General features: G+C 44.5%; 2 protein-coding genes across 2 annotated transcripts in view; both read right to left on the bottom strand.

The window, feature by feature from the left end:
* nrg1 (neuregulin 1) overlaps nt 1-2,239 on the bottom strand; it is a gene marked incomplete at both ends in the record, with an annotated part of 103,113 nt that extends 100,874 nt beyond the window's left edge. The window contains one exon of the mRNA XM_084442653.1: nt 1,657-2,239. Within this exon, the coding sequence (XP_084298779.1) occupies nt 1,657-2,239 (583 nt within the window). The remainder of the gene's footprint in view (nt 1-1,656) is intronic.
* A 6,069-nt stretch (nt 2,240-8,308) lies between these two features.
* wrn (WRN RecQ like helicase) overlaps nt 8,309-25,449 on the bottom strand; it is a gene marked incomplete at its 3' end in the record, with an annotated part of 33,137 nt that continues 15,996 nt past the window's right edge. The window contains exons 21-35 of the mRNA XM_084442598.1: nt 25,305-25,397; nt 24,945-25,098; nt 24,282-24,452; nt 23,868-23,959; nt 21,002-21,068; nt 20,795-20,868; nt 20,547-20,622; nt 20,133-20,245; nt 18,626-18,740; nt 17,890-18,009; nt 16,905-17,067; nt 16,579-16,769; nt 13,562-13,672; nt 12,702-12,860; nt 8,309-8,422 (exon numbers count right to left, since the gene is read on the bottom strand). Of these exons, the coding sequence (XP_084298724.1) occupies nt 8,309-8,422; nt 12,702-12,860; nt 13,562-13,672; nt 16,579-16,769; nt 16,905-17,067; nt 17,890-18,009; nt 18,626-18,740; nt 20,133-20,245; nt 20,547-20,622; nt 20,795-20,868; nt 21,002-21,068; nt 23,868-23,959; nt 24,282-24,452; nt 24,945-25,098; nt 25,305-25,397 (1,813 nt within the window). The remainder of the gene's footprint in view (nt 8,423-12,701; nt 12,861-13,561; nt 13,673-16,578; nt 16,770-16,904; nt 17,068-17,889; nt 18,010-18,625; nt 18,741-20,132; nt 20,246-20,546; nt 20,623-20,794; nt 20,869-21,001; nt 21,069-23,867; nt 23,960-24,281; nt 24,453-24,944; nt 25,099-25,304; nt 25,398-25,449) is intronic.

The following is a 25,449-nucleotide window of genomic DNA, read 5'->3' as shown; positions in this document are numbered from 1 at the left end:
TTTAATGTCATAATGTTGTAGGAGAAACTGACACTATTAGGGACAAAGATCTAAGGAAACAATAACAATGTCCTGCACTCACAGTCACACTAGGGAACCATGAATGCCAGGGGAACGGGTACATGGAGAGGAATGCCTCAGACCGAGTGCACATTTTAACTATTTTAGTGATTGTAGGTTCAAGGGTGGAAAACAAAAGGCAACATTCAGCTCATGAACACCCAAAGCTCCTTACAGATTAATTTGTGAACCCATACTCATGAAGCAATATCCTATTTGGAAATTAAGGATTTCATGTGGTGGCAGAAACTGAAGCCAAATGCAACCAAAGAATGCTCACTCTCAAAGTTACATGCATTTAGCCTATTGTATATTATCCAACCTGGTGTAAGTCATGCAGTGACAAACTGTGGAGATCAAAAATTGCAGCAATACTGTATTTACACAAAACATTTAATCTATAACCTTTCTTGATTATGCTCTAACTGAATCTTTCTCTTGACGATGACCAGATGATTTGGGAGAATGTTTGGTGAAAGGACACATTTGATACCAAATGTGTTTTCAATACACCCAATACCCTCTCTCAAAAAGGCATTTGATACTAAATGTGCATGAGAAGCTCTCCCATTATATCATGAAAAATATCCCCCTTCATATAGTAGAGCTAGAGTGGATATTCAGTGGATATATACAGTCATTCAAGGCTATTGGATAACTTTGAAAAACGACCGCCATGGATTCATGAATAGTGAGTAGGCCTGTTTTATACCCAATTTATTTGGTTAATCCATGTGAATCTGATGTCATTAGTACAGCACTTCCCCTGGGTATTCTGCTGCCATCCAAAATGGATCACACATCAACTGTGCCCTTAAATGTGCATCATTCCTTTGTGGCATGGAATGGAGTAGGTTACAGTGCAAGAAGGTGATCTGTTTAAAAGGTGTGAATTCGTAATGCAAGAGTGAATTAGTTTGTGATTAAGGGATATATAGGGATTATCTCGTTGACATATGAATTTAGCACAACTGACTATCACCTACAGTGGGCCCTATTTGAAAGGACACAGCTACAGTAGGCCTGGTTGCAGCCAAGACTGTCAATCACATTCAGCACCACCGCGGAAGAGAGCTCCCGCGAGCATCACAACCATCACAGCCATCCGGGTGAGTCCGCTCACACTGGCCTCATACTGCCCTCACACTGCCCTCACACTGGCCTCACACTGCCCTCACACTGCCCTCACACTGGCCTCACACTGCCCTCACACTGCCCTCACACTGGCCTCACACTGCCCTCATACTGGCCTCATACTGGCCTCATACTGGCCTCTAATACCCGGGCCACTCATCTACTAATGATACACAATTAGACTATGAGGGCCTACATGTGTGGCATGCCTGCCATACAAAACCTTTTAGGATATGACACTTAATGGAATGTGGCTTTTCAAGCGCGCGTTCATGTGCGGTGCGGTATGGAGACGAGATGTAAGGCTAGAGTAGACAATTAGAGCAGGGGTTCTTCTGTGAACACAGCTAGACCATTAGAGCAGGGGTAGTTCTTCTGTGAACACAAATGTTCGTGTAAGCTATGACCGTCGGAGAAGGACAGAGAAGGACAGAAGAAAGTTTTTCTCAGTCTTGCACTTACCACAATCCTTGCAGAGCACTTTGCTGACATCCTTCCGAACCGCCCGGCGCGTCTCGACAGGTGGGAACATTGCGCGGAACACCAAGGTGACATTTGTGGGTTCTATGAAGAACATATACCTCGTGTCTTTGCTCAACGTCAAACAGTTATCTCCTCTGTTCCACACTATATCAACTATAGAATCCTTCTCGAGGCCCCCCGCTTTGACTTCCCAGACCTGGTGGACTTTTATCGTAACCTGGTAGGGTTCCGAATCAGATGTCCTGTTTGGCACGGATTCTGACGAATAATGTTCTTCCATCATTACCTGATCCTCACTGTCGTTCCTTTTAACTTGAGCTCGTTGATTACTAAGTTTTTCCCGCTCTTCTTGATTGATATCTCTCTCTCTCCCCTCATCCTGAAGCTTTCCCTCAAACACGATCTGAGACCGGTGCACCAACTCCTGCACCGGGGCCACGAGAGAGGGGCTGCATGTCAGCGCGCACAGACCTCCATGTGGAGAGATGGAAAAGGACGCAAAAATTCCACAAACAACTGAAATAGTAAAAGAACTCCGTCCCATCGCAAGGTGTGTCCTCATTTTGGCTGAACACAAAGGGTGATAGAAAAGTCCGAATGAAGCGAGCTCAGGTGAGAGAGAGAACGTGTGAGTAAGCTGTGATGGATGAAGCGTGTGATCCTCAGTCTGAAGCCCAGTTGAGCTCCAGAGCCACTACGCGAGGGGGTGGAGCTGGTCAGGGGACATGAGAGGATTTCCTCTCTTCACACCAATAGATTTTTATATGACCGAGGCTACCTGTTAAAATAGAATAAGAAATGATAGATGGCAAGATATACCTTAGAGCGTGTTATTGGTCCAGTTAAAAAAGAAAAGAAAAGCCATTCCATAAACATATCATATAATCAATGAGTGACGTATCGACATTGTTGTGCTGTTGTAACGTGTAACAGCACCACGAGGTCAGCTCCGGTTACAAACAGCGACATTTCTTTGCAAATTTGGGCAGAGCCCAACAGTCTGATCTTGGATTACTTGATGTGAAAGCTGGGTATTTTATCCAAACTGAGAATTTCGTGGGACACAGTTGCCAAGATGATTTAAATTCATTAGCAGCCAATTTACTAACAGTTCTCCAGCTCATGTAATACACAGACCACTATGCTACATCATGTATGTATAGCCATAACACATAATCCTTAATCTTAATCCAATGAATAAAGCATATTACATTTCACATCTGCAGCTCTCCTGGGTTCCGTTGGATGACTGCTGTTCCATCAACTGTCTCTAGAATACCATGTTCTCAATCCAAGCCAGATTATCTGTTGTGGTTTAGGACATCTTTGTGGTGGGGCCTGATGACACATTCCATCCTGGTCTGGAACACCTGCAGGGGTCTCTACTGGATTGAGAATATCTATTCAGTTGCCTCCACACAGTCTATGGTTCAGCACCCAGAGCCTCTCCACACAGCCCTCTCATCTCTGCTCATTCCTTGGCATGAACAGCCCCAGCCCGTAACATATCCTGCACCCAGCCACAACAGCCCCTGCCTGGGCAGCTGCACATGAGAGGGGCGCCTATATGCCTGGAGGCCAGCCTGCCAGGAGGCTGCCTTCCACCTGCTTAAGAGCCACAGCCCAGCTACTTAACCCACCCTGGCCTGGCCTGCATTGATCTGGCACGGCCCACTGTGGACACACATGACACATCCACTACAGCTGCTCCTCTCACTTTCACTCAAGTTTGTTCTTTCACTTTATCTCCCTTAGCTTCTCTCATACAGCAGCACACATACAGGCTACCTTATTCTAGTAGAGCTGAGGAGAAACAGCTGGTAGCTATGTACTATGACATTAAGATCATATTTCAAAGAGGTATGAATTTGTAGTTTGATAATAGGCTACCTGCTTGAAACAGAAAGATTATCATGTACTGACCTCTTGCCCTCACATTGAAATCCTTTGGCTGATATTTGCAGCACATCCAACACAGATCACACAGAGCGAACCTCGTTTCTCACTGACAGATTGTCAATGAGGTGTGTCATGATTACAGCCACTCAGTACATTAACCTAAATGTATCTACTCATAGCCTCAGTATTATTTACAAAGTTTCTTTCTGATGTACTACTTGGGTGGACAGTAATATTTTAGGTTGCGTGTGTAGTTCTGTTTGTTAGTAAACAGGATTACACAAATACTACCAAGCCAATTTTCATGAAACTTTGTGGAGGGTGTAGCACGGGCCAAGGAAGAACCCATTACATTTGAGAGTGGGTCCGAATCACTGGGCGGATCCAACTTTGAACAAAGACAGCTCTCTGTGTGCTAGAGACACAGGGTTTGGACTGGGGTGTGTGGGGGTGACAGGGTTTGGACTAGGGTGTGTGGGGGTGACAGGGGTTGGACTGGGGTGTGTGGGGGTGCTAGAGACACAGGGTTGGACTGGGGTGTGTGGGGGTAAGAGAGACTCAGGGGTTGGACTGGGGTGTGTGGGGGCGCTAGAGACACAGGGTTGGACTGGGGTGTGTGGGGGTGCTAGAGACACAGGGTTTGGACTGGGGTGTGTGGGGGCGCTAGAGACACAGGGGTTGGACTGGGGGGTGTGGGGGTGCTAGAGAGACAGGGTTGGACTGGGGTGTGTGGGGGAGCTAGAGACACATGGTTGGACTGGGGTGTGTGGGGGCGCTAGAGACACAGGGGTTGGACTGGGGGGTGTGGGGGTGCTAGAGACACAGGGTTGGACTGGGGGGTGTGGGGGTGCTAGAGACAGGGTTTGGACTGGGGTGTGTGGGGGTGCTAGAGACACAGGGTTTGGACTGGGGGGTGTGGGGGTGCTAGAGACACAGGGTCTGGACTGGGGTGTGCGGGGGAGAGTCCGGAGAGCACCGAACCGCCCTCGGCTGGCTGCAACCTGAGCCGTCCACTGCCACCCATTCACCACCATTCATTTTTTAATACCAAGCAATACCAAAAATGTCCTGCTCCTGCTAGATTGCTATTCTTGCACTTTGCCTTCAGCACTAGATTATGCTCTTAGTCACGTGTTTTAGAAAGGAGATGCACTTGTGAGTTCTGGCAAGTACAGTAGTAGTACATTGACTTTTCCTACTTTAAATGCCATTATTGTAAGTTGCTTTGGATAAAAGTGTCAGCTAAATGACTGTAATGTAATGTAATGCTCACAAAACAAAACTGAGCGAAGCATTTCCCAAAGGGCTAACAGGTTTCCTGAATGGGCAGGACGGCATTTCACTTTGTTGATGTTACACAGAAAATACTTTTCCCCCCCAGAATCAATCAATCAAAGAATGATTTTTGTAACTTCATACTTTTCATTGTGAGTACATAGGAGTTATAATACTTCCCACCAGCCACCATGGTTTAGAGTTGGAGGCCAGGGAAGGGCAACATATCATCAATTTGTCTTGTATATTATTGTGATAGTGTTTCTGAATATCATTTATACATTTTATATATGTATATAGTTTAATAAAAGTGTCAATATGTATGTTAAGTGTTATTGTACCTTAGGCCTACTAAATGGACTCTGATAGCCTAGAGAGGGAGAGAGACCTTGCTGCTTTCTTACAGTATCTCTCAATCACTGTGTTCATTTTGTCCAATTACACATTCAACAACAGCACATACTGACAAAATGCATTCATGGGTGGAGGTCTTTGCTCTCCAAGCACCCTTTCTACAGTAGTTGCACAATATGATTTATTTTAGTTATGAAATTGTATATATAGCAGGTTTAAAATAGGACGACACGATATAACAGTGCCTGAGCATTCCATGTGTCATGGATGTGTGCACGTATGTACTGTGTATTATGTGTACATGTATGTATGGGTATTACTAGATATATCTAGGCAGTCTGGATGTATGTATACATGTGTACTCCTATACTTGTATAATTATATTTATACAGACTGAATGGATGTAGTAAGTACATATATATCTTAATCTATTCTACTCTTTACTGCAGTTACAGTACTGCACATACTACAGTATACTGTATACTTTACTAATGCAATCATACATTATGTATATTATTAAATATACTGTAAATATTGCTGTTTACGTCCATTTCCAGGATTAATGATGAAAAACCCAAGATCAGTATGTTCTTTTAATCAATAACAAATTAGGTCAAGTACTCCTCTAGAGCACACAGGGCACTGAATCAGAAAAACAACAGTCTCTTGACTACTGGTTCTCACTATGGAAAATGTACAGTATAAGAACTGCTGATAGTGCAATAATATGAATCGGTCACTAAGTAATCCCAATGACATTCCTGCACTCCGTCACCAGACTCAAGCTTCTGACATTCGCTGTATTTCCACCACAGGTTTGTTAAAGCTTGGAAAAGAGAGACATAGAAGTGTTTCAACACAACACAATGTAGTCATTAGGGTGAAGTCAAGTGTACATCTATTTGCCACCATGTCATTTGCTGCGAGTGTGCGTTTGCATTTGGTGGTGCAGTTGTCTGTTCAATGAATTAGCCCTTGTGTGTTTATTGCAATGCCATAAAGATGCTTGCCAAGTTGACAACAGAGAAAGACAAATTGAACCACTTGTCAGTATTCATTGCTCCTAATAGGAATATCACAAGTGGGTACTTTGATGTAGCACCTCACCATACAAAAAACTGATAAACTACTGTTCAGTGAAAGATGTCCTGTGCCACGGCCCGTCCTGAAAGACAGTCTGCCAACAGCACAGAGGAAACCATGTATGGGCAAGCTGCTGAAATGCATTGATTCCATGAGACAACACATGATTTAGTGTACCTTCCACGCCACTGGTCATTTCCAGCTATTTCAAACGCAAGGTCCCTTAAATTCATTTCACAGGTCACCTGCTACTGCCACTGTTGCGCTGCATATACAGTATATGGTTTATGTGGCTGGACGGCCACAGTTGTGAGTCATCCAGCCGGCAGACAAGTCCTCCTGGACACACAGCGGAGAATCATCAATAAGAATGAGCCAACGAGGCGGAGTGAAAATAGGGCATTTATGCCAATTTCATTTGTGCTCCTTGCAGCTTCCCGACGCTAGTTAAAAGCATTCGACCAGTAATTTAATGTTTTCCTGTCTCTATAAAACAACCTATATTGACTAGGCTCTCCTCTTAAGGCTTTATAGATAAAGACTGGTTCATTTTATGGATGCATTGACTGTCTGGGGGAGAAGAGAGCACACCCCTCCCTTCCCTGTGTTACCTGACAGCATCAAAGCCACTGTGCCCAAGACGGAGAGTAGGTGACTAATGGAGGAGGTGCTGACTCGGCTCTCTAGGAGAGAATAGCTACAGTCAAGGAGGGCCAACGCTATAATAGCCACATTGCCGAGCGCAAGTTAAGGCTTCATCATTGATTCAACACTGTCTATTTTTGTCAGTCTCAGAGAGAACCCTGGAATAGATTTTGGCCAAGACGCACACCCCTGCTGTAAATGAAGGTCATTATTTTTTTCCCAGGATATTGTGCCCAGGAATAGTGAGCTGGGAATGTGATAAGCACCCTTTTCAAAATGTTTTTCAGACATAGCCCTCTTTAATTCAGTTGACCAATGATCGATTGGAAGTAATCTGTGAAAAAGCACTAATCCAGAAACGCCAAGACATGATATCTATTGTGAGCTCAATCATTTTTCCAAAAGAGGTCACTCCTTTAAGAAAAATCTCAGAATAAAAGAATGGACATCATCTATTCTACAGAACTACCAGCACATGAACACCCACCACTAAGCATCATTCCCGTGAATGTGAGCATGTACATGTACTTATTGTGTAATTATCGTGTCAGATGTTTGTGAAGATCAAAAAGGTGAAAATAAATCGGTTATTATTTTGTCAAACACTCCTCTAGTACTCTTCCCAACAGGATAAAACACAATATACCGTATGACAATCTCAAGTCTCCCACTTAATCTCTGCAGACATTAGAGTCTGGGGAAACGCTAATCTCAGGGATTAAATGTGCACATGGAAGTACGGACCTATTTCCTGATCTCTAAACCTTAAATGTCTTTTTGTGAAGGCCTGTATGCACTGTAACCCAGGGCAGGGATACGAACCCGGGTCTCTTGTGGGAAAGGCACCGTTTTAACAAACTACGCCAATGAAAACACAGCTCTTTATCAGCGCAGGGGGACGGTATTCATACTGGGGGAGTGAGATTAAGCAACAACTTGCTACCTATTCAAGGACTCACAAGAACCTAGTTTCACTGAGTTACATGTACACCATTTGAATTTCTTAGCTCAAGTACAAACGGACACATATTTTGGTGATAAAAGTAGTGGCACCTAAATTAAGTAATTTAGCAAGTGGCACTTGGTTAATGAGTTGTGTTTTATGACTGTAATGTAAGTGTGTACACTTGCACAGATCATCATCCTATGGTGAAATTGTTTTGATCACTGACCTGATCACTAATCAATTGCATATCAACTAAATGCAAATGTGGACACCAGGAATATTAATTTCAAACTTCATACCTGAACTACATACATTTTCAATTAATACAATGACCATTAAGTGAAAAACTTTCAAATAAACATGGTTTTATAATACAGTTACACAAAGTGTTACAGAAAAGTGTTTTTTACATTACACGAAAATGGTAGACTAGGAAAAAAGTCCTTTCTTCTTCTTGGTCTTTCTGGTAGCTGCAGAGGCGATTGGGCCTCTCTGAACTTCCGTCCAGTCTGGTAACTTCCTCTTGGAAGGCTGGATAATGTTCTGGTGAGAGAACCCAGAATAATAGATCTTAGTGCCAACATAGTACAAATTCAATACATTGTTCTAATGACAACAAGACACAATGTATACTGATATGTCAAAAGATATGTAAATAATCTTTGTGGATAATTTATATTGATGCCCATTGCAGTCTGGCAAAGGTACAGTACTATCCATGTGACCTCTAAGTTGTCTAAGCACAACAACACAGTGGCCAAAAATTATATTTTCAATAAAAAAAAATAAAAAAAATAAAGACATAAGCACACTTTAAAAGGTTAGTTCAGCATATTCAAGGAGATGATAATTAGCAACTGACAGTGAGCTTCTGTTATGATTGTTAGAAATACAGGCATTCGTTTTTTCAGTATAATTTAAGAAAAGGAATGTGTTGTTTCCCTTAAACAAATGTCCAATAAAATGTAAAAGAGCAACCTCATACATTTCTAAAGGTACATATTGATTTTGACTTGTTTGTCTAGGTAGCATTCTTTTTTATTTCCAGAGTGGATGCTGTTTCCCTGGCCTCCACTAGCATTGCTAACAATGTTAACAAACTTCAAGGTAAAATGTAATTTAAAACGTTTTGGATGCATCGCCTGAATTTTTGCAAAAGTTAAATCACCATCCATGTTTTGACAAAATATAGGCTTCCCTCCATCCATATAGTTGAGGTAGTAAAAAAAAAAAAAAATAAAGATAAGAAGTGTCTGTTCATCTTAGAACCTACAGCTTAGCATGTCAATCAACAGCATGTTCAAATCATACAAAGAGTACAGCCGAGAAAAACGATGTAATGATGACATGATGACAAATTCTTCGAGCTTTGAAGCTTCATAGTGAACCAGGCAGGACAGATTAGAGGACGAGGCTCTCTAAACCAAACACAGGATTAAGCAGTCTGACCTAGGTGACCCATCAGCAGACTACGGTAATCGAGACACAATGGAATAGCTACAATATACAGGTGCATCTCAGAAAATTTGAATTTTGTGAAAACAGTCCATTATTTTCCATAATATAATTCAAACAGTGAAACTTTCATGTATTCTAGATCCATTACACAAAGTGAAATATTTCAAGCCTTTTTTGTTTTAATCTGTATGATTGTACAGTGTGTTCAGTATGTTCATTTATACACTCAATACCTTGTGGGGGCTCCTTTTGCACAAATTACTGCATCAGCGTGGAGCAACATGGAGGCAATCAGCCTTGAAATATTTCACTACATGTGTAATGAATCTATAATATATGAAAGTTTCACTTTTTGACTTAAATTACGGAAAATTATGAACTCTCCACAATATTCTAATTTTCTGAGACGCACCTGTACTTATCTCACTGAAAAACCTATGAGTCCTCGATGACAGAATGAAGTAGAGACATGGCTGCACACAAATAACATCAAAGTATTAGTGTCTTATGTGCGAAAAGTAAACTACAGTACAAACTAAGAAGCTCCTGCTAGAGCTAGTACTGTACATGTCTCAGGTCGGATAAATCTCTGAATCAAAACACAATCTGGTGACAGTGTGGCACCGACCAAGTAGAGCACAAATTCAGAAGCATTACCCCAGTATGTGACTTAATGCTTAGGTTGTAACTGCACCGCAAAGATCAACAGACTCTCATTTCACTAGATGCACAATAAATGGAAACATACCGATAGATGTACATCATACAAAGCAGCTGGCCTGCGGTAAAGTGTGTAGACGTACACAAACCTACATAAACAAAGTAGCAAGTAGAGGTGGTGGGGAGAATTGAATCATGTATGAATCGCGATTCCATGCTCTATTTATTGATTGATTCACAAATTCCGAAAAATCAATGTTATATATTTCCACCACCTGCTTGGGGTGTATTTAATGGATTACTGTAGTCAAATGGTGGAAAAGTAATTGGAAATTATAATCTATCACATCAATAATCATCAGTAATCGAAAATCGTTTAAAAATCAAATCGTGACCCCGAAAAACAAAAGCAAAAACAAGATTCCCACCACGAGTAGTGCAGGAAAATGTGTTCAGGTTGCTTGGCAGCAGTCCCGTTGTGGAACTTTTTGTGTGCCAAATTAATGATTTAATAAACAAACAAATCATAATCTGTTGTCGCTTATTACTCTTAGCTAAATAATGTCGCTTGTAGAACTGTTGTATAAAAAGCAATATCACACTCATGCTGTTATACTGAATATCGGCTGTGATTATCTTCAGCACTCGTCGGCCTCGTACCTACGACCGAATCACAGCCGTGCAGATATTCATATAACAGCACTCCCTCTCGTGAGATATTGCGTAAGTACAGCACAGAACAGGAGCTACTGTAGGTTTCCCTGCCTCAAGTGCCCGGTGCATTTCTACGTGAGTCTTAACCTCCCACACACACGGCTGCAGCAATGTAGGAAGACATTGGATTACTATCCATCACAATTCCTGCTAAGTCATTTATCTGACCCTCCAAATGTAATTTTCCTTGAGGGCAGCATTTTTTTAGGGCCTTGCAATCCCTTTGGTGCTAAATGTGACCTCTGCCACAGTTCAGTGAGACGGAGAGAACGGATCTCAGTGTTTATCTATTTAGAAGCAGCTCTAATGCACACCTATTGATCCACAGGTTAGCATGGATGGGGAAGTAGAGGAACAGAGAGAGAGAAAGAGAGAGAGAGAGAGAGAGAGAGAGAGAGAGAGAGAGAGAGAAAGGGGTAAAATAACCTCAATGGTCATTCCCTTATGATCAACCCCATTTGAGACACAACAGGCTGAAATGGGTGAATGAAGAATTACAACAGCAGAGGGAAACCCCAGGCGACTCTAAACAATGCCACCATTCAAGATGGCCACCGCCATCATGTAGCTAGCTATTCCCACACCTGGCCAGAGGTCTGGGCCACAGCAGGAGGGCCAGTGCCCATTAAAGGGCGGTCAGACGGCCCAGATGCTCATGCTGAGCGCTGACCTCAAGGTCTGAGACAGACCAGGGGTCAAACGTAAGCCAGCTCTGGGTTAAGCCCGCCACACGCTCATCTCATTAGACGGGGGACACGCCACACACCAATCGATCCACACAGCTAGGATTAGCGCAGCCTAGGGTCACCACCCCTCGGGGGAAACGTCACAAATAAACAAAGCGATTTGCAGTGTATAGTGATAAACCCTGCATTAACTCTGACGAGGGCTTTCTCTCTCTCTCTCTCTCTCTCTCTGGCTCATCCTCAGATCTACTATTGTTGTGGATTTACGGTGCATTCTGGACCAGGAGATCATGACCTGTAACACAGGGACTTATTAAGTTGCACACAATCAGCAGTATCAATTTCAACGACTGGAGACTTTGTATGATAACGAATAAAGAGTGGAAAGGCAGCAACACTTCATTTTGAGGGCCTATAAATGTTCTATAGATACTCAACTAGCAGTAAAGAAGTCGATGCACAGTTAAATAGAGTTGCACCTGATAGTTTTTACACGTTGCCAGCGGGGCTAATGTACAGAACAGTATCTCACCACAGAGTGTTTCTAGTGTAAACCTGCCCTAGACAGCAGAATGACCACAAGCAAATAGTTTGTCAGTGCCATGTCACAACGAGGAAACGTTTCATTGAGGCCAAGACAGAGAAGACCATTAAGGCGGGTGGAAAGGAAATGGCACTTAATGGACTCAGCGCATCACTCCTAGACCAGACTGCTGTGTATGTTAATAAGGTCAGAGCCATCCAAGTACAGGTGGAGACGAGAACATTAGAGCAGACGCCACAGGAGGAGAGTGATCTAGAGAGCTCTGGACACTCAGGGCCGGGCAGAGTTGCTAATTGCATGTCTTGCACTTGGTCAAGTGTTCCCAGGCTTTTGAAAGGGCTTAATGGGTCATTTTTTGTATAAGGCTGGCAGGATTTTGGGGGGGAGCCAATTATTAAGTTGATTGAAGGCAGGAGATATGTAAACATGGGCATCTCTCCCTGCCTGACTGATTGTCAAACTCACGACTGCTCTTTAATTGAGGGGTTGCATTCAGTAGGGCAAAATAACCATTCCAATGTAATGTGTCTTCGTCATACACATCATAAACTCATCTATCAGGTATAGAGCTTAGATTCGGATTTGGTTTCTAGACGTGTTTGTGACAAACACATACTTTTGAAGTAGCTTGAGGTTTAGATTGTCAGGACTAAATAGGCCTCAGGCTGCACCAGACCATCACGTCATTCAGAGTCAATCAAAAACAGCAGCGTGTGGCCTGAACCTCTCTCTGAAATCGTCGAAATCCAAAAACATGTACCTTGGCAGGGGAGTCGTTGAAGAGCTCCTGTGTGTCCTCGTCTGGTAGCTCAGAGTTCCAGGATGCCAGCCTCATGGCGCTGGTCTGCGGCGCGGCGTTGGGAGCAGGCGGGGCGTCTGTGGGGACGCAGGACACACTGCTGCAGCAAGGACCCATGTCCTACAGAGGAAGAGAGAAGGTCATGGTACACTTGCATTTTGTTACTTCCATTATGCTGTGTCTCTCTCTCTCTGTGTTGTCTTCTATGAATGCACAAGGTCGCCACAAACGTTTCTGAGGGGAATAGCCATTGTTCTAATGTACAAGGTCAATTTAGAGAAATGTTAAATTATTAAAGGGGTATACATTATTATTTAGGGATGCACCGATTGCAAAATTCTGGGACGATGCCGATGCTTAAAATAACAATCCGGCCGATGTTTATTTTATTTTCATTCCCCCTTTTGTGCCAGGGAAACAAAGAAATGATGCCTGCTTTTCAAATGGCCAGTTAGATTTGATATGTTAAAACCCTCGGCTGTAGTACCTCCTCTTGAAATGTCACTTGAACAACTTTTACAAGTTGCATAGCGCATATCTTTGTCTGAGATGATGAAATATGCCCACACGGCCAACATTTTTATTTCACTTTAATTTGAAAGCAAACTACACGTGCGTTTGCGGCGTTATGTCACAGATCTTCTCTGAATCTGCAGCTGGGTAGGACACGTTTTGCAACAAAAAAAGCCGTAATTGTTGCGACATAACATCGGCCACTACCATCGGTGAATGTCTTTTTTTTTGCCGATGGGCCGATTGCAGTCAACAAGGCCAACATCGGCCGATGCATCGGTGCATCCCTATTATTATTTCAATGTTACCTCTGGCATGGCGATGTCCAAGAACATATCATCCTCACTCATCTCCATTTCGTCTGGATCTGCGTTCATCTGTGGGGCCGGCCGGGCCTTGACTCTCCTCACCGGCCCGTCCTGCACGAAAACAACCGACCAAGGCCTGAGGACATCGTAATGGCTGAATATAACCAAGTATGAAACAACACCCCTGACTGGAGTGGAAGATCGCTTTCAAATCTAAGATGTACAGCAGTCCTGCAGAGAGGTCAGCAGAGAGGTCAGCAGAGAGGTCAGCAGAGAGGTCAGCAGAGAGGTCAGCAGAGAGTCAGTGTTTACCATGAGACATTTCCCTCTAACCTGACTCAACATCCTTACTGGGACAAAGATGGAGGACATCCACTGTGATGATCAGTCTCCCCTGCACTCCCCAGTCTCACAGATCAAACAAGCCTACTAGGCCCAGTCAGAGGGCTGAGGTTAGGGCTGGAGCTAGGGTTGTGGCTAGGGCTGGGGCTAGGGCTGGGGCTGGGGCTAGAGCTGGGGTTAGGGCTGGAGCTAGGGTTGGGGCTAGGCCTGAGGCTGGATCTTGTGTAATCAGCCTGCGATGCAGCACCAGATGTCCTGCTGATGTCAAGCTTGCTGCTGTGCCCTTAATGGAGGTTTTCTAAGGTGACCAGAACAGCCTGGGAGATCGGGCCCCACAGAGACGGAGAGAGAGACAGAAAGTCGAGCCACGCATGACTTTGCGGCTCGAGTTGTAATTAAAGGAATCCCGAGGGAATCCTTCCGTCCGTGACTGTGAGAGGATTCTACATAATCTGTGTTAGAAGAAGAGATAGCAGAGGAGAGACGGGCGTCTGAGTGAAGCAAGTACAGCGATGCGACCCCTGACTTGTGTGTTTAGCGATCGACACGCCCCCCCCTAATGAGTGAGCGACCATCAATGACGTACTAAGGACCGCATGCTTTTAGCATTGACCATAGCTAACGTGATTAAGATGAATGAAGCTTACAGCAATCCTATTAAGGATACATTCATGAATGAGAGGACCCCCTGCGCTCAATACAGAGATACAGACCGCCTGGTCATATCAGTGATATAATGGAGGCTTTAACCATGCCAGATGATGGATACCTCTGTAGTCAATGACGTCTCGGGGGTACTCTGCATGCTCAGCATCGTTGGGATTGATAAACTACCTGACATTCATTCAATCAGCAAAGCGGGGTATTTCAATCACAGAGGCTCTCTACTGACATGGCCAGAGAGAGAGAGAGAGAGAGAGAGAGAGAGAGAGAGAGAGAGAGAGAGAGAGAGAGAGAGAGAGAGAGAGAGAGAGAGAGAGAGAGAGCCGTCACGTGAGTGACACACACATGCTGACTGTACTGTATATGGATCTAGAAATGAAGGACAGATTCATCACTGTGGAGACACAGCAGTTTATGAGCGTATGGAGTCTTGGCGCCCCCTATTGGTGATGCAAGCATAATACAACCAGGCCTATAGCAAATCATCGTTTCCATCTCCCTAATCCTATCCAGTGAATAAACGAGTGTTATACCAAAGTCGACAAAAGCAATCACACAAATAGGCAAATACGGTCGCTAATATGCATTTGTGTTTAGGTGAAACACATCCTGTACTAAGGTGAGCTGCCTTAATTAAAAAGTGTGTGGGTTTTCAAAGGGGGCCATTATATGGTATAGCTAGTGTAACCAGGTGTTTTTGTGCATGGCTGTAAGCCAGCACCACAGATAGCGTTTGTTGGGTTGTCACTCCCTCCCTCCCTCCCTCCCTCCGGTCAATGTTGACCTACATTTCTCTGTTGGCACCACAAGAGGCAGTAGTCTCTAGAAATGTGTTTCTGAGCTAATATCTTCTTTATCCCTCTTAGGGGCTACGTGGAAAAACCCAGTCACAAGGGAACCACTGAGGAGGCACTGCAGCAGGAGACCAAGTACCTGAAAGGGGCATCAGCCAGGGAGGGGGGCTGCAACTCCAAATACTGAGCTGCTTAGATGTGACTAGCTTCCATCCTACCAGTCCTGAACAGAAACAAGCCAGCTACGCACATAAGCCAGGCTTGACCTGGCCTGGTTGTATTGACTCTGTTCGTTGGCTCTGCATTGTCTGTACCAACAATAAAATGAACTCTGCTTAAACCAATCACACACACTGAAGATCTCTTGATGAATGAAGATCTAACGCGGGTTGGAGCGCTCCTTTGTCTTACAGATGCTTAATGCATAATCAAGCAGAAGTAAAGTTACAGCTCAGCTCCTCGATGCAGCAGCTAGCTTTCACACAGAGACCACTCACAACAGAGAGACATTCTGATCACCATCATATGAGCCCTTCTCACCCCCCGCGTCTCATTATCGTAAAATGCCCACACCACCAGATTATCTTGATCCCTCTCTCTCTCTCTCTCTCTCTCTCTCTCTCCCCCTCCCTCCCTCCCTCCCTCCCTCCCTCCCTCCCTCCCTCCCTCCCTCCCTCCCTCCCTCCTTACTGAGACGCCGAAGAGCCAAACCATCACCCTTTGTCTTTACAATATTGAGGCCTGGCCTTTTTACCCGTGTCAGAAAATACTAGAAATACAGAAAATATACTAGTATATACTAGTATACCTATTCAAATTTCTCACTGGCCTACTTGCTGGTTCACTGCGCCCCAGGCCATTATGACCCAGACTCTGTCCTGGTGAGAGGGAAGCAAGGAACATCTAAATAAGAAAGCCAGATAGCCTACGGTACTCATGGCTCCTGACTGTAAACTTCTATACTCTAGTATTTTTGTACTTTCTGCTTTCATTTCACGGCTCCCCTGAAGCTCTTATGCTTATGGAGAACACTGTATATAGAGCATGGTTTTTATTATTATCTATATCTGGATTCACGTTCGTTGACTCCCTTAGCGGTCGATATTTCTCTCCGGGGTCCACAAAGACAAGACACGACAAACAATAACAAACATTAGACATGTAGACGAATAACATAAGCATAATCACCATGGCAACAGTGCTGCCGTGCGCTCTTACCTCCGGCTCTATCCAGGCGATCTGCCGCTGCGCTGGAGGAGCTGCAGGTCTGCGCTGCTGCAGGCCGGAGGGGCCACCAGGGGGAGCTGTGGGAACGCCCTCCCTCTGCAGCACAGCCACAGTGAGCTGGAGCAGGAAGGGGCTGATGTCCTCAGGGACCCTGGCTTGGATGGCCTTCATGTCACTGAGGTCTGGAGGACAGATGGACATTTTGTAAATATAGGAAGCTACCCTGTCTATGTAAAATACTGATGTTATTATAGACATTTCATTCGGGGCAATAAGTAAATATGATTAACTATTTGTAGACAGTTGCGTTTGCGTACCGGAGCTGATGGGGGCCGCCTGGATGATGGACGTGATGGCAGCTCGTATGGGGGACGTGAGACCGGCTCGCTCCGTGTCCAGAGGGTGGTCAGCCCTGAACGCCTGCAGGAGGTGAGCCTCCACCGTACCGGTGGGCAGGGTGCGGGCATCACACACCTGCCTCTGAAGACGCACGCACACACACACACGCGCACGCACACACACACACGCACGCACGCACGCACGCACACACGCACGCACATACACACACACGCACACACACACACACACACGCACGCACGCACGCACGCACGCACATACACACACACGCACACACACACACACACACACACACACGCACACACACACACGCACGCACACGCACACACACACACGCACACACATCTTGTCAGGTTATTATTTGTTATCTGTGAAGCTGAGCGAACCGAAATAATGGGTAGAATAATCACAAGGGCGGCTGTAGCTCAGTTGGTAGAGCGGGTCGTTCAATGATCGAAGGGTCAGTGGTTCGAATCCCAGCTACGACTGTCCACAGTGTCCTTGAGTAAGACACCTAACCCCAAATTGCTCCCAATGAGCAGGTTAGCACCTTGCTAACAGCTACCGCCATTGGTGTGTGAGTGTGTGTGTGAATGGGTGAATGAGAGGCCATTGTAAAGCGCTGAGTGCTGCTAAGGTGGAAAAGTGCTACAGTATATAAGTGCAGTCCATTTACCATCTACTACAATACATCTAGATGCCTAGAGAAGGCATCAGTCAGGGCTATCTGATTAGGTCCATGTCATACTATAGAACAGGGCTAAGAAGGACTAAAGTTGTGAACTATGACACAAAATGAAGCAGAAAGAAAGGTCCCCAAAGGGAATAGAAGATTCACTTGTCAACTTTGAATATAACCAGTCGCATGAAACACACATCAGTGAGAGCGACTTAAAACAGACTGCCCCCCGTCCACACACACGCCGGACTGACCGGCACACTGACCATGCTCTTGCCCTGCTCCTGGAAGAGTCGGTAGGTCATGTCAACGCTGTCCGGTAGAGAGGAGGGTCGGGCCCTCGCTGGTGGACCCTCTGATCCTGGGGCTGCAGATGAACCCTCCGCCTGCACACAGAGTGGACAACGCTGTTTAGAAATGGCCATTTTGTTGGATGTTATTCTGAATTAAAAATGCTGTTTCTCCCTTCAATACTGGCAGTGTTTCCGGATCTGAGGAGACCATGTTGGTGTAAGCTGTTTACTGTAGTTGATGATTTGCTTTGGCCAACTTTCCGCTGAGATTGGTACCTCAAGGAAGGCAGGAAGTGGGGACATTTTTCACACAGCTAAGTATTGTACATTGTACTGTAAGTACTTGTACATGTCTTATTTAGTATTTGTTTATGGCCTACAAAGAATGTGTAATGTACAATATAGTGATATAGGACCAAAAGCGTGGAAGCCAAATTTGAATAGGAAGTGTACCATAGCAAATTGAAAAAACATAAATCAGTAGACAAACACAAAACTCGTTAGTTCCATTCAGTGCGTTAAAAATGAATGGTGCTATATAAATAAAATGACATTGACATCTTGTATGACAATTTAACAAACTAAACAGCAATGGACATCAAAGGGATTTTAAATGTACAGTACCATGATTTCATTTAGAATTACCATACACAAAGCCAACTGTTCTGATCAGTTTGTCTCAGTCCCAGATCACACTTCATGGCCTCACCTTCAGCTGGTGCTCCTCAGAGAAGCTTGCTATGGTTCTGAGGAGCGGTGCCAGCATGTTGGACTTCGCCTCGGACACTCCGTCCACCAGTTTCAGACTGGACACAGTGCATGGCCTAAGAACAGCAAGAGATCATGTCAGGCCATCAGCAAACTGCACACATTTCTGAGGAACACTCCGGCCTTTTGAGCATGAGTTGTCCTATTATGGAAGAAATCAACAAGGTTAAAAGTGCCGGATAAAAGCACCGAAAATGCCATCAATAATGTCCAAATGTGAGCTTGTGGCAGATGTACTGTAATAGTTCCTGTAATAGTTCCTGAGTTACTTCGAGTCACTCCCAAAGTAACCCTCACCTACTTAGAAGTTCCAATACTCCTACTGTACTTCTACTAGACCAGTCCTCATACAGACAATACTCCTACTGTACTTCTACTAGACCAGTCCTCATACACAGACAATACTCCTACTGTACTTCTACTAGACCAGTCCTCACACACAGACAATACTCCTACTGTACTTCTACTAGACTAGTCCTCATACAGACAATACTCCTACTGTACTTCTACTAGACCAGTCCTCATACAGACAATACTCCTTCTGTACTTCTACTAGACCAGTCCTCATACACAGACAATACTCCTACTGTACTTCTACTAGACCAGTCCTCACACAGACAATACTCCTACTGTACTTCTACTAGACCAGTCCTCATACAGACAATACTCCTACTGTACTACGACCAGTCCTCATACACAGACAATACTCCTACTGTACTTCTACTAGACCAGTCCTCATACACAGACAATACTCCTACTGTACTTCTACTAGACCAGTCCTCGTACACAGACAATACTCCTACTGTACTTCTACTAGACCAGTCCTCGTACACAGACAATACTCCTACTGTACTTCTACTAGACCAGTCCTCATACACAGACAATACTCCTACTGTACTTCTACTAGACCAGTCCTCATACACAGACAATACTCCTACTGTACTTCTACTAGACCAGTCCTCATACACAGACAATACTCCTACTGTACTTCTACTAGACCAGTCCTCATACACAGACAATACTCCTACTGTACTTCTACTAGACCAGTCCTCATACACAGACAATACTCCTACTGTACTTCTACTAGACCAGTCCTCATACACAGACAATACTCCTACTGTACTTCTACTAGACCAGTCCTCATACACAGACAATACTCCTACTGTACTTCTACTAGACCAGTCCTCATACACAGACAATACTCCTACTGTACTTCTACTAGACCAGTCCTCATACACAGACAATACTCCTACTGTACTTCTACTAGACCAGTCCTCATACACAGACAATACTCCTACTGTACTTCTACTAGACCAGTCCTCATACACAGACAATACTCCTACTGTACTTCTACTAGACCAGTCCTCACACAGACAGGTGGCACGCAGTGCTGTGACTGGACATGACAGTAGCTTTAAAGAGGGACACAGTGCTCAACATCAACACACCTGATCTTTGCCATGTCCAGGAGAATCTTGTTGGTGGCCAGGATGGCTGGTGGGATATCCTTCTCGCTCGCCATCTTCTGACGTTCAGCCAATAGTTTGCCATACAACTCTGTCTGTGGAGGCAAAGATCACACATTCACTAGAAAGGACAGTTATCAACTGTGAATGTTTCATTCACCATTGTTAAACCTGAAGACGGTGCACTGATAGAGATATAGATGCCCTTCAGGCATAATAATGGGCATGATGATAGAGTTTATCTCCACCACTAATTAACTAATTTAGGGTAAGACTACTAGGACTAGAACAATGACCAGCGCTGCACGCACTTACATAGGCTAGCTATAGTTTGTTGAACATAGACACAGATTCAGATCTTAAATTGGGTTGTAATCTCTGCTGTTGAGATCCCACCTGCAGTTGCAGTTCCCTGGGAGACACAGGAGGTGGCTGAGGTCTGGACACCTGGGTCAACAACTTAGCTGGAGACCTTAAACAGAGACAAAAGGCAAATGTTTAATCTAAAATCACCTTTGGAATATTCTAATTATTTCTGAGGTTTTCCAAGATGGAGAACTGGATTGGAGTACATTTTCTTTGAACTTGCAGATACACTGATTTGGTGAACATGGTGAATGACTTGTGTAAATGAGCAATCATACCTTCCAGCTGAGATATCCGACCTCTGGTAAGGTTTACTGCTCACCTGCCTTGAATAGGCCGCTGTCAGATTGCTCTGGAAAGACAATCATTCTCAAGGTAAAACAAATTCCCTTTAGATAAATATCTTGGAAGTGTTTGGGTTGGCACAACTTTGCCATGTCTTTTTTCATGGGTATTAGAAACCAATCATTAGACGGGACACTCACCTGGCTCACGGGTGAAGACTGTCTGCCAGCAGCACTGGTTGAGGGAGGAGCAGGGTTGTGGTTATGTCTGAAACCAAAGTACAAACAAAGCAATTAGTAGCACTGCTATGACAAGATAATGTGACTTCTGCACAATAAACTACTATGAGGGGGGTGGGGACTCTGTAACCGGGAGGAAGATATCACAGCCTACTCATTGTTATGTCTGGGGCAGGGTTTCCGTTCAATGTGTCCGGGAAGATTAGACTTTTCCGGACAAACTGGAGAAAGTCCGGTCATTATATTATAATATAATATTAGGCCTATTATAGGTGTTTGTCGCGGTGATTGGCCGTTGTATAACTTATATATGCCAATTATTGTCTTATTTCGCATCCGTATGATTAAATGTGCGATAGGCTGTCATGATTCCATGCGCTAGGCCTATATGTAATTGCACAGCCACAAAAATAGTCACCTTTGAATTGCGACTGTAGGCTAGAACATGAATGTATGTGGATTTGAGGATGTAGGCTAATTGGTTTGAGATTTGCGACAGTAATATGTGTTTACTAATTTCTCTTTCCAGTTTTAGCCTATCCTTTTTATCAATAAAACAGCGTCATTATAACCACGGACATCGCAGTAGGCTATGAGGATGAGGAGGACATAACTGTTGAGAAACAACTGATAGGCGGGCTGGGCTCAATACAGAAATGCCACAATGCATGTCTAGATATATAACATTTGTATTTAAAAGTGCAAGAGGTTAGGCAACATGTAGGCTTCTCGTAACATTTTAATTTAAGGCCTACGGCTGCGCTGATTGGAATTCATAGGCTACACCTATAGTCTAATTTCGGCTTTTTATCAGATAGGCTAAAATAGAACAAAACTCTGAAAATAAAGTGTAAGAACTTACAACGTGCATAGGCTAATTTCCATTCGATATTAATAGGCCTTTCCATTTTCGCCTTGTTATGGTGGCCTGCTAGCCTATAGACAGGTTTATCTATGGTGGCCTGCTAGCCTATAGACAGGTTTATCTATGGTGGCCTGCTAGCCTATAGACAGGTTTATCTATGGTGGCCTGCTAGCCTATAGACAGGTTTATCTATGGTGGCCTGCTAGCCTATAGACAGGTTTATCTATGGTGGCCCACTAGCCTATAGACAGGTTTATCTATGGTGGCTCGCTAGCCTATAGGCAGGTTTATCTATGGTGGCCCACTAGCCTATAGGCAGGTTTATCTATGGTGGCTCGCTAGCCCATAGGCAGGTTTATCTATGGTGGCCCACTAGCCTATAGACAGGTTTATCTATGGTGGCCCGCTAGCCTATAGGCAGGTTTATCTATGGTGGCCTGCTAGCCTATAGGCAGGTTTATCTTACTGCTGTTTTCATCGCATAGGCCTACTAGCCAATAGCCTACACATTAACGGAACAAAATGAATTGGCCTATTCGTTTTTTTATATTCAAAAGGATTCATAATATATGGAAATTTAATTTTAGCCTATTGTAGGCCTAATACAATTAGGGGGAATTCTTTTGTCCGGACATTATGAGCGGAGAGATTTTAATATATCGGACTTCAACTGATTTTTCCGGACAAAAAACGGTAATTACCGGCTAACGGAAACCCTGGTCTGGGGGATATAATGGTGCAGATTTAGCCCGTCACACTCGTTAATAGAAACAGCTGTGGGAATGAGACGCCAGGCTGACTCTGAAGGGCTTATTCAGAACAAGGGAGTGTAACGCTTTGGCTGCACTACTGCTGACACACACACAAGCACACACACACACACACACACAACTCACAGATGCTGACAAGCAAATGACATTCCATGGGCATAACATCTGTGCCACACACACATCTTTAATCTAAAATAATACCCCTTTCCTAGCAACTGGGAAATCTTGAATGACACCGGGTATTGTGAACATCCTTTTCTGAAACCTATATGCAAAGTGGCCTACATTTTTTTCCCCAACACTTTTCCAACATGAATTTACAGAGACCATAGAAAGGCTCATGCTATGTGCCAATGTCACAGGATAAAATCTAATTTGGCACCTCAGTGCCATGGTAAATTGCATTTCTTTTATGTTTATCTGCTGTTACTCATGCGCCGCAACAGCTGGTGTTCTTAACAGTTATCAAATCCCATACTTGAGATCAAGGACGACCAACACACGCTGGTGAAGCGTTAGAATGAGGGGTCAGAGCCCAGGCATGTACCTCAGTGAAGCGTTAGAATGAGGGGTCAGAGCCCAGGCATGTACCTCAGCGTTAGAATGAGGGGTCAGAGCCCAGGCATGTACCTCAGTGAAGTGTTAGAATGAGGGGTCAGAGCCCAGGCATGTACCTCAGTGAAGCGTTAGAATGAGGGGTCAGAGCCCAGGCATGTACCTCAGCGTTAGAATGAGGGGTCAGAGCCCAGGCATGTACCTCAGTGAAGCGTTAGAATGAGGGGTCAGAGCCCAGGCATGTACCTCAGTGAAGCGTTAGAATGAGGGGTCAGAGCCCAGGCATGTACCTCAGTGAAGCGTTAGAATGAGGGGTCAGAGCCCAGGCATGTACCTCAGTGAAGCGTTAGAATGAGGGGTCAGAGCCCAGGCATGTACCTCAGCGAAGCGTTAGAATGAGGGGTCAGAGCCCAGGCATGTACCTCAGTGAAGCGTTAGAATGAGGGGTCAGAGCCCAGGCATGTACCTCAGTGAAGCGTTAGAATGAGGGGTCAGAGCCCAGGCATGTACCTCAGCGTTAGAATGAGGGGTCAGAGCCCAGGCATGTACCTCAGTGAAGCGTTAGAATGAGGGGTCAGAGCCCAGGCATGTACCTCAGTGAAGCGTTAGAATGAGGGGTCAGAGCCCAGGCATGTACCTCAGCGCAGGCCAGGAACTGAGCTCACTGTTGGGCTGCAGCAGGAGGCTTCTCTTCCTCTCGTCCAGGGCTTGGTTGAACCACGTCTTACCCTGTGAGGGAGAAACACATGAATGGTGAAATATTATCCTGTGCAAAGTTGTCTTTCATCTGGTGAGCTTAAATTCAAGACATGTTGATTCTGTATTCTGTTTTGATCTTCATTAATCTAACATTGAAACATCATCTGGAGTTTCAGTCTTAGTTTGATAAGATAGTTTTGAAGCAATTTTTTTTTTTAATAATAATATGTATAAATATATAAATATATATTAATCCTATAAAATAATCAACATATCCCATTTTCACGTATGAGCACAGTAGGCTCCTCAGTAGGTATCCACAGTCTCCCAGCCCAGTGAGAGTCAGTGATACCTTGGTGGTGATTCTACAGAGGGTGCAGAACTTGTTGTGGCCGGTGTAATCCTGCAGGTACTCCTCCATGAGCAGCTCTCTGGCCAGGGCCTTCCAGCTCGCCTCCGACACGCCCTTCCCCACGCCGAACAGACGGTGGCCCCGGTACTTCTGGGGAACCTTCTGAGAGGTCTGGGAGGACGTTGAAATGGAAAGACACTTGTCAGAGAGAGTGCACATACGTCATTTTCTTGACTGAGCAACTTAACATTGTTTAGGGTTAGAGTTATGTACAGTATGAAGTGGAAAATGACTACAGTGAAAGAAGGGATTATGATGGATGTATTAATATAAATTTGGATTCATGTCAGATTAAAGTGCTATATAGAGTGCTATATTTTTTATTAAAAAGTTTATTTGTCAGGGACGATGTAACATTGTACAGGAGCAGGTTAGAAACTTGAGACAGATGAGTTGCATGTACTGTAGGATTTCTAGCCAAGGCTAATTTACAATCCCTGTCCCTGGTGAGACTTGTCTACTCTAAAATGGTCATGACATCATCATTACGATATTGAGCTGTACTAAAGAGATGTACCCTGCCCATTCCTGTAGGGATCTCATCAGACCAGGGTCCGTGTGTGTTTCCCCAGGGGGTCAGGTGAGGATGGGTCTGGTACTCACCGAGCCACGCAGGAAGAGGATGGGGGCGGTGGTGCCGAACCTCTCCCCCAGCGCCGCCACGGCTCCCAGCAGCTGGTAGGCCAGGGGGCCAAACTCCTGGCGGCCCCCTCCTCCCCCCCCTACACTGACATCTAGACCGGGCCGGTTCACTGACCTGAACACACCAAGGACAGAGATACCATGGGCATACTTCTGAAGTTAGCTGATAAGAGTTGATAGAAATAGAACAGTCAATAGGCTAGATGTTGTGCATAGTTATCAAACAACATGCTCAAGTTGCTCAACGTAGTTGGTGAAGTAATGATACATAACAAACATAATACAGACATATGATACACCGCAATGTTTGTGAACACAGACCCAGATCTGCAGTTGTCACAACACTGGTCAGTTCCCATGATGCCAGAGGTGACTTTTCTCAGCTGCTTGTCTTCAAAATGAGAGAGGATCAGTCTGAGGAAAAATAGATGAGAAATGTGAAGCAATTATCACAAAATATCAATTT

Source organism: Borostomias antarcticus (assembly GCF_949987555.1).
Source record: "Borostomias antarcticus genome assembly, chromosome: 8".
NCBI lineage: Eukaryota > Metazoa > Chordata > Actinopteri > Stomiiformes > Stomiidae > Borostomias > Borostomias antarcticus.
This window is presented reverse-complemented; position numbering and strand designations above follow the sequence as displayed.